Genomic DNA, 10,436 nt, shown 5'->3' with positions numbered 1-10,436 from the left:
TTTGGAGTTTTCTGACCCCTAAGCCAATGCGAGTACCTTGCCAATCCGACCCAACTCAATCAGAACTCAAGTTGGGTTGGCTGTCCGAACCCAAGTTGCAGCCCTAGTGTCATTGGCTTAATCCAATGGACACGATGGTTTTATTAATGAATTAATCTATATAAACATGCAAGCCCATATGATAAAATAAGTAAATAGAAAAGAATTTAAAGGTTTTTGGATGGTTGTCCATTGTTTTCTTAACATATCCATTTTGCTGTGTATATGCCATTCAAAAACTGCATCATGTGATTCTTACCAATTCCCAAAATTCATTAGGTGAGCCACACCATAAAAACAATCGACCACCATCCCAAAACCTCCAACTTCATTAGGTGGGGCCCACTAGATAGGCACGTATGATGTTGGGTTCAACATAGTCACATGTGTAACATAAAAGGGCAGATAATGGCCCACTTACATTATATATTAGCTCTCTTACAACCATTGGTTATACACTTTACATTATACAAATTCCTACTACATTTACACCAATCTATCCCACCCTTTCATAATCTCTCTAACCTCAATAAATAAATGGGCCCCACAAACAGGTGGGCCACCCCTCATATAGAAATGCTGTTAGGCACCCCTCTCCCCGTCACTCCCGGTCCAGAACTCGGCGCCAGCAGCTCGTACGGCAGCACGCCGGCTCCGCACCTGTTCTTCAGCTCCGACTCGGCGTTCCGCCGGTGGATCTTCTCCTCAATCTTCTGTATCTCCGCCGAGAACTTGTAAAACGCCTCAACGATCTCAGTATCCCCAGTCCAGATCGACGGCTGCTGTCGCTCGCCCAAGTACTCCTCGTCCGGCGAGTGCGTTGACAGCGTGTCAACGACAGCCATGAACTTGCTAGCTTGCAGTAGGCTCGGTAGAGCCGACAGGAAGTATCGTTGAGGATCGGCGAGGAAATTATCATACTCCGGATCGGCTTCCTCCGGTATCAGCCGCCGCATCAACGGCGGTCGGTTCGGAACGTAGCCGCCGAAGGGGTACTGACCGAAGTTGAGGGCGGCGTGTTGGGCTGATGCGTTCCAGATGAGGGTTGTAAGGATGGAAACAAGATCATCAGCGTTGGATAAGGTGGGCCACCAGCTCTCGTGGCGCTTGTCAGCATGGCCCACGTGGACTGACTCGGCGTACCAGGCTTGGAGCTCTGTATCGGCTTCTATGAGGTTCGGGTCCGGGTAGTAGGCTCGAACGTAGCTCTGGACCCAGCTTTCGATGGCGGACCAGATGAGGATGCCGTCTGAGGCGTAAGGATAGTCGTTGATAACGAGCTTGAGGCCGTTGGGTTGTGTGGAGTCCTCAATGGCCATGCCCCTGCAAGTGAAAAAGGAAGAGGGATTAGTTCATTTGTTGAGGGTGATTATGTCATTTTAATAAAATGTAAATAGTAGTATCCGTGTTTTTAAGAATCAGTGACTCGGATGAACTCGCTCAGTACTGAGTTGAGTTGCAACTTGGTTGATCGAGTCTGAGTTGACTCGGTGAGTCATCATCGATCCTTAGCAATGACTAAGGCATGTTGATGAAATTACTATATTACCCCTTTAGGGGTGGCAATGGGTAGCGGTAGGTCCCCGGATGTAGAGCAGGTCGCTTGTATCTCATAATTTGGGATGACTTTTTCAACCTAGTATATGCGATTTTAGTACAGGAGAAGCTACTTTAGCCAACCAACCCCGCTTATGCCGGGTTGCTTGCGTCGGATTTGCAAAATTTCCCTGGTTCGGTAATCAAAAGCTTATTTTATTTTCATTTTTATTAGGAGAAGCTACTTTAGCTAACCAACCCTGGTTATACCGGGTTGCTTGTGTCGGATTTGCAAAATTTCACTAGTTCGGCAATCAAAAGTCTATTTTATTTTCATTTTTATTATAAATGGTAAGTTTTAATTGGATTGATTATAACTATTGATTCATGAGGGCTTAAAAAAATTAGGAGAATAACGAAATTCAGCCAAATTTGATACTATTTTTAGCCGAAAACCATGAAGCCGAGTAGGAATGAAAACCATCTATAAATAATAAATTTACTATTTAAAGTAAGTCATAATTTTAGGGAGTTTGAGTCTAAAACTTTGTTGTAAGTTTGAGCTCATCATTTAAAGGAGTGTAATTTCATTTTTTTAATCATTAATCAATTTATTTTAAATGTATTAGAAATTATTTCTATTTTTATTTATCATGCATGAGTATATTCAATTTTCTCATAAAGCCCTCAATTTCCACCACGATGTCACTTGTGTCAAACATCTGAACCGTGCAAAAGGTGGGCCACACCGATCCTCACTGTTAAGTAAATCAGTGACACTGAAGCGCCTGTTTTGCACGGCTAGGATTTCATAGAGGATACCCTTATCTTAGTACGTAGAGGCATGGACATGGACACAAACCTTCGGATCAGATCTGCAGGCAAGTTCTCCAAATCGAAGCGCCAATGGTCACGATAAGCCGCCGCACTGATATCCATGCAGTACTGGCCCGGCGTGAAGCATGATTCGATGACGCCACCGCCGTTGATCAGGCTCTGGCGAGCTAGAGCGTTGATCTCGAGCGTGTATCGCATGTGTGGGTCGAGTAGCTTGAAGATAGGGTGCATCGCACTCAGCTGACGGTGGGCCGCAAGAATGAACGGCTCGATGCAAGCGTGCGTCCGCAACCTGTTGAATGAAAATGTCATTCTTTTTATAAAGAGGGCATTTTGGTCAATTGTAAAAAGAGAAAATGTTTTTTCCCATTATTTCCCAATTTACGTAAATAATCCTGTATTATGGACGTTTGTAGAATAGGATCGTTATTTCTACAAACGTACGTTGTGGATTGAACCGAAATGATGTAGGGACCACATCTCACATGATGGACGGAGTGGATGTAATACAAACCTCAGCGTGGGACCCACACAAATAGGTTTATTCCACATATATGACCCTGTGTTATAATATAATGAGTGAAATTACTAAAATGACCTCAAAATGACGGAATTGTCCCTTACCAGTGATTGACGAGCTGATGGACGCCTGCATCGTTGGAGCAGACGTGGGCCTTAGCCAGCTGCCAAAGCCAATGGGACGTGGCTTCATTGGGTGGGGTCAGGACCCGCTTCGATCGAGAGCCGCTCGATGCTGGCGGGAGGCCCAGCTCGATGGCGATCGGCTTCAGCGTCCCCGCCGATGTAAGGAAGAAGATCGTGCGGGTCCCATATGCTTTCCGCCCATCTTGGCTGTTGATTCGATCAAGGAACGGCACGTAGATGTCATGGAAATCCAAGACGAACAGCTTGCTCTCGTCCAACGCCTGTCCAATGGAGAAGATTGTCAATTTAAAAAACCCACGAGGGCATTTTTGTCAAAAAAATGTTTTTAAAAAACTCGGTGACTCGGACGGAATCGTTCGGGTCTGAGTCGAGTCGTGACTCGGAATGAGTTAATACTGGCTCTGGGACATGGTTGCCAATTTAAAGAAGGATGGGGGTGTTTTTTGTCTTTTCATCTCTACCTGTTGTACGGTCATGCCGTTGAGCTGGCCCACAATGTGTTCTTCTTTGATGGCGGATTCTGGTGGGCCATAGATCGAAGGGTCGAGCTTGCTTACTGGTGGGAAAACCTGCGATAATGAGACAAGGGTAATTTAGTCATTTGGATTTTAATCCCGAAATAACTATAGAGCACCTTAAGTTATGGTGCTCCTAGCTGCTGGCTGCATCGAGACAGTCTAATCAATCGATCCGGACTGTTCATTCGCTTCATCGTATATTTCATGGCTTAATATACAAAAATTACACAGATCGGATGGTCCAGATCATTTAATACTTTGCTCGAGCCCATCATGGATCTGATGGATGGGTATAAAAAATCCAGGAGGGTCTATAGATGAATTGGATCATCCAATCGGTGCGATTTTGTCAACATAGTTCAAGAAACATGCAAAGGACCTACTGGATGGTCCAGATCGATCGATCGGCAGCGGTAGAGGTCTATAAATTGACATAAATGCCCATGCTATTTGAGAAAAATTACCTGAAGCCTCTCAATATTAACGGGGTTAATCCCTGCCAGCGTCTGTCGGGCGAACTCATCGTCTCGCAGCCAAGCGAACTTATCCTCTGCACGTGAAGGAAATTGCCGTCAGCTAAAATGACCTCTCTTTTCAATGAAATAACGAAAATACCAGTTCATAAGAAAATGGGCCGGGCTGGGCCTGTACACTCCAAGCCCATTAGATATGGAGCTGTACGACGAGAAGTTTCTTAGTCATGGTCCATCCATGACGGAAATCAATGGTATAGATCAACTAATCATGCCACCTCGGTCCAAAATTGGAAAGTTGCCTATTTCTTTTCTTTAAAACCATGTGGGGCCCATAGTCCCTATCCCAGGGGGACTACATTATATGATGTTGGGAACCAACCATTGTGGTCCACATGAGGTCAGCCATTATTTAAATTTTCTGCCCATAGTACAAAAACACCCTACAGCTCATGTAAACCCTAAAAAGGATATTTTTGGGCAGACAATCACCTAAATGACAGGACCTGGTTCAGGTTCTATCCACTTTTGATGAAGTGTGATTTAATTAGATAGTAGGTGGTTGAGTATATAATTGATTGAGCATTTTAATGTCTAACAGCAGTTTGCAGTCTAATCAAATCTCGTCACAAAAAGAACTTGGTCCGGCACTAGTTAGACCGCGTCTTAAATGACAATGACATGCATGGAAATGAGAACCATAGAATGAGGGTTTTTTTTTTTTTTTTGACAGTGACTAATGAGACAGGTATACTTCAAGAAGTTGGTCCCAAGAAAATGAGCAACTTTTCTTGGAATAATTATGATCCTTGTGACATCTCAACCATTCTCACCTAAGATCTTAGGGTGACATCACCACGCCAGCTAATACGAGGTGATGACTTTAAATTCTTGAGATTCACCCATTCGAGCACGTAAACTAATATTTAGTCTTATCCCATAAATCAGGTTGATCCAAAACTTAGGTGGACAATTTAATGTGAAAAAAAGGTGCAAAATGATGCATAAAATGTTTAAATTTTCATGGTGGGGCCTTCCTGAGTTTTACAATAGTGTGACCCATCACTCTAGAGAGGCATGCTCGGTGAACAGATTATATTTGGTATATGAATACCAAGTCATGGCCCACGAATAGTTAAAGGCTGGCATCGCCACCTTAATTTTAATATCAATAGGCTATTTTATAATTGCATTTTACAGTTGTTACCAGAGAGTGAAATATTTACACTAAATTAATTATTATTTCATTAATTTCAATTAAGAAAAATGTAATGAGTTTAAGTGATTGCTTACTGGAGATGATGCTTGGAGTGTCGTATCGGAGTAGGCCCTCGCTGGATTCTTGGATCTTGTTAACGATTGGAAGCTTCTTCACAATCTCATCGTGCAATCCCAATTTTAGTAGGAGTCCTTCCTTGTAAAGACGGTCGATATCGGAGAACCCCTTGAAATCATGGTTTTCAACCGATATCGAGGCGATGAGAGACGGTATCAGGTTATGGAGGACCGCCTTTAGTCGGCTAGTGGAAAATGTGTGTTTCTTCGACTCCTCGAATGCTTCATCCCTTGGAACATACATCGGCAACGGCTTTTCCACTCGACTCTCCACCTTAATGTCTGCAATACAATGGCACCATGATGATGAAATGTCGTTTTAGTAACTTGAAGGGGGCTATTGAGTTGACTTTTTGAAATAGGTGATCCTCATTCATTTTAGGGCTAGCCTATTGAATAGGTTGAATTTCATATACACAAAAGATTGGAACTAATCTACTGGTTGGACAGTTACTTATCATCTAATCAGTTGGATATGAGCATTTCTCTGAAGTATTAAAAGCATTTCTTCCCAAGTTGTCCAAATTCAACTAATTGCAATTTTCATACATTATTTATACCATATGTATTTTCAAAATGCCCCACCCATTTTTCCTACTTCATCTGAACTGGTACAACATTGACTTTTGAATTCTATTACTACATTATGACTAATTCAATCAGATTTTTTCCAATTTCAAAGCATGACTATGGTTTTGGGTGCAGTAAACATACTGGCATCGGACGGAGGGCGGCCCGTTCTACATCGACGTGGGTATGGGATTGATTCGCCGCCGAGAATCGGCCTAGCGAGGTCGGTCCCTTTGTCCGGGTTGCCCAGATCGTTGTATGTATCATAGTCGTATATTCTATCAGACAACTTCCTTTCACCCTTCCCATCGCCCCTCAAATCTTGTAGCTCCTTCTCTCGCAGCTTTTTGAGTCCATCGGGCGTCTCCGATGGTAGATATGGCTGGTCGAACAAAAACCCACGAAGCAATTTAATAGTAAGTATTAGAAATCTCACTTATTATTAATATAAAAAAAAGTTGAGTTACTAAAAAATTCAAGAACATGGATAATTAATAGAAGTTGGATTGAGTAACTAAAAAATTCAAGAACATGGATAATTAAAAGAAGTTGGATTGAGTTACTAAAAAATTCAATTCATTACTAGGATTAGTAATCAAAAGAAGTTGAATTGAGTTACTAAAAATTCAAGAACATTTTGTATTTGAGTAAGAAAATACAAAATTTTCCAGCTGTTTGTTTTTAATGGTACCAAGAGGGGAAAAAAAAAAAAAAAAGTGGCAGTTTTAGAAGAATTGCAAGAAAAATCAAGAACATGGACGATTAAAACAGGAATTTATGCAAATGTGGGGCCCACATGACCGGCCTTGACATTCCAGCTAACGGTTCTGTGCAGATGGAAGGATTGTTGTCCAACGATCGATTGGACGGGTGGACGATTAAAATGAGAAGAAGTTTCAAACTTAGTATAGTAATTTTGTTAAAATGAGAAGGGACAGGATTGGGTGGGAGTCCTTGACATCCTTGCACATGGCACATGTGTACAAGATCCAGTCCATTGATCTGTTGGGACCAACTGCTACTGATCATACACATAATCTTGTCCTTTGGACGATCCCCGCCACTGATTTGAAGACATGGTGTTATATACAAAAAGAACTCCAATCAGTGACTGCGATCACCCAACCAATGCAGTTTTCGACGCTAGCTCTATCAATGGAAGGTTTCAACAGATGAACAGCCGGATCTCATACAAGTCTACCATGTGTGCAGATACAAAGATCTTGAAAAATCTCTCCTGTCCTGAATTCCATCTCAAGAACATGTGAATTACCATGTTGCTGAAGAAGATCCTTTTTACTGGATGATCCTTTCTGGATTGGACCCATGAATTGCATACGAAATGGACCGGGCCGCAGGCAAACCCTTCGATCACAATGCTCTCCAAGAAGAATTCCTTCTGGTGCTTGTTGCTGACGGTGATAGCGCCGGGCACTCCGAAGCTTGAATCGACCGTGAACTCAGCCGTGTACTTCACCCGCTCCGCCCGGAGGTTTGCTTTCTGTAACCAGTCCTTCAACACAGCTTGGCTGACCTTCGCCTTCTTCGATCCTTCAAATCGGTACACGAACATCAAATTACAAAAAACCCAGATGGGAAAATGGATTATACTAATCAAATCTCAGTTCTAACAAGAAAAACACCAAACTGAGATAGTGGAATGGCTTGAAACCAATCAAAATCAGTTCCAACAAGCAAAATAACAAAGACCCCAGATGGGAAAATGGATTATACTAATCAAATCTCTGCTCTAACAAGAAAAACACCAAACTGAGATGGTGGAATAGCTTGAAACCAATCAAAAATCAGTTCCAACAAGCAAAATAACAAAGACCCAAGTTAGAAAATTAGCTTAAGGCTGAGTTTGGCTCGCGGCGAATTCACGGGCTGAGAAATGCGATTTGAGATTAGGAGTTTTACTCTCGATAGAATATAGAAAAAAATTGTGAAATTGAGATGTTTTCTTTGTTTGTTGTCTCTCTCTCTCTCTCTCTCTGAAAATCATGAATTATTTATTTTTATTGTAGCCTCAGCTAAAAAAAGGTCCAAATCATAGATAGAGATATCAATTCCAAACATTCGATTTCATGGATCAAAACAGAGATGAAAAGAGAATTAGAAAAAGAAGAGAAAAACCCAGAAAGGAAAACTGCTTACTTAGATCGATTTCAGTACTAACAAGCTCCAAAACGACATTTCTGCCTATCTTTTCCGACAAGGCATCAATGTGCTTGACGATGGTCTCCCTCAGATCTTCCTTGTTATTCTTCCTCACTGTCACAACAGCTCTCACCTTGAACTTCACAGGCTTCTCCACAGCAGGTACCTTCACCAGCTTCTCACTAATCGCCGCCTTCGGTCCTTTCACAACTTTCTCCAACCGAAGGATCTTCTTCTCCAACGGAACCAACACCGGTGTGAAACGGAGCCTGTTCTGCTGGTGATTGAAAAGGAGAGATCTTGAAGAAGTAATCAGAGATGATTTTTCAATTAGAGTAGAACCCAAAATCTCTTTTGCAAGTGCCATCCTATCGGGAATGATCTGAGAGTGTTTCGATGGAGGTCAAAGTAGAGCAAAACAGAGTATTTCTCTGTTTCTTTTTTAAATTTCTCTGCTTTGGTGTGTGGAGATCCATGTGAATCAATTCATATTTATATCTGTCTGGAAGAGAGAGAGAGAGAGAGAGAGAGAGAGAGAGGGAGAGAGAGAGAGATCCTCTACACCTGCCACACGTTTTTTTTAATGTTTCTGAGGTCGTTTTTGTTGGGTTGTAGGAAATGGGGTCAGTCAAATGAGGGAAAACTCAGTAGCCTTCCCACCAGCGGCTGGACGCGGTTTGGCTAGTTAGGCTACGACCACCAGGTGGCTAGTAGTCGGTGCTATGTGGACCCCACAATGATGTATATGTTTTATCCACGCCGTACATCCATTTTGAAAGATAATTTTAGGGCTTGATCCAAAAAATGAGATAGATATAACTATCAGATGGACCACACCATGGGAAAAAAAGTAGTGATTGAATGTCCACCATTAAAAACCTCCTAGGGCTCACTGTAATGGTTATTTGACATCTAACCTGTTGATTAGGTCATATAGACTTGGATGAAGGGAAAATATATATATCAGCTTGATCCAAAACGTTTGTGACCCCAAGAAGTTTTTAATGGTGGGAGTTCAATCAACACTGTGTGGTCCACTTGAGATTTTTATCAACCTCATTTTTGGGCTCATACCATAAAATGACATGGAAGAATGGGTGAACGGCATAGATGAAACACATACATCATGGTGGGGCCCACAGAGCACCGACCACTAGACATTGGCTATGGCAGGGTCCGTAGGCAATCCGTTTCCGCAGCAGCATGGTGTGAACGGGAAATAGCAGAGAAACTTCAATTCCACTGTTCATCTTGATCCTACTTGCATCAGAGTATTTGCACCGTCCAATCCAGTTATCAGGATGGTCCATCAATTATGGTCTTGATTTCATGGGCCATGATGCAAAAATTATGGAGATCGGACGTTTCTATCCGCCCAATAAGTGGCTCATAAGATGGATGGTCAGGATTGTTAACACGAAAAATGGATCTCATCAACTGTTTGAGCCGTAGAGTTGTTGGGTTCATGATGGGTTCCTTGTGGTTCTAAAGAATTTTTTTTTTTTTTACTGAACAATCTTCACCATCTCATCAGTTGCTTGGAAGATGGATGGCTATAAAAAAGATGATCAGATCATGGGCGGCCATAATCATTACATCCTTTTGATTTTTCTTCAGTGGCCTGAAAAATGTATCATGGAATTAGTGGACGGTCAGGATCAGTCGATTGGACCGTTCAACTTCCCAGATGCAACTGGGAGCACTATTAGCTTATACTACTGTGAGAGCACCGGAACATCCCTTTTTAATCCTGTATGGGATTTTGAGCCTGTATGAATTGTAATGATTTTTCCTTGCTTTTTTCTTAAAAAAAATTGTTGCGCGATGAACAACTCATGGTTCGTTGCTTATATAGGCTGCACTTGGCTGGGCAAAAGGCGAATCTAGACTGTCCAAATTGTGGGACCCACTAGGAATACGGAAGCAGATTGGCTGGTGTACCACACACCACTGACCTGGCTGGTGTGTGTACGTGTCGTGCCAGGACGAGCGCTGATGCTCCTCGAGCTGCGAGCTGTACTAACGGTTCAAAGGAGATCAAAGTTTTATGGCCCCACAATGATGTATTTATTATATCCACACCGTTCATCCATTTTTCGATATCATTTTAGACCACAATCCCAAAAATGAATCATATTCAAAACTCACGTGGACCACCCAACAAATAGCAGTGGGGAGAATGGTTTTCACAGTTAAAACATTGGTAGAGCCCACCATAACGTTTATTTTCCATCCAATCCGTTCATAAGAGTAAAAGAAAAAAAATCATATTGATCCAAAACTTCTGTGACTACCAAAAGGC

At 42.2% G+C, this 10,436-nt stretch overlaps 1 protein-coding gene across 1 annotated transcript; it reads right to left on the bottom strand.

Annotated features, from left to right (window-relative positions):
- Positions 1–428: 428 nt before the first annotated feature.
- LOC131227184 (linoleate 13S-lipoxygenase 3-1, chloroplastic-like) lies at positions 429–8,616 on the bottom strand. Its single transcript, XM_058222927.1, has 9 exons — positions 8,132–8,616; positions 7,248–7,525; positions 6,119–6,356; positions 5,363–5,686; positions 4,061–4,146; positions 3,540–3,647; positions 3,037–3,338; positions 2,438–2,704; positions 429–1,362 (listed from the first exon to the last, which is right to left on the bottom strand). The coding sequence occupies exons 1-9, from the start codon at positions 8,499–8,501 to the stop codon at positions 606–608; spliced, it is 2,730 nt and encodes a 909-aa protein (XP_058078910.1). The 5' UTR covers positions 8,502–8,616; the 3' UTR covers positions 429–605.
- Positions 8,617–10,436: the final 1,820 nt, after the last annotated feature.

Source organism: Magnolia sinica, chromosome 15, assembly GCF_029962835.1.
Source record: "Magnolia sinica isolate HGM2019 chromosome 15, MsV1, whole genome shotgun sequence".
NCBI classification, from domain to species: Eukaryota; Viridiplantae; Streptophyta; class Magnoliopsida; order Magnoliales; family Magnoliaceae; genus Magnolia; species Magnolia sinica.
The sequence above is the reverse complement of the archived record's forward strand: the minus strand, read 5'-3'. Positions and strand labels throughout refer to the sequence as shown.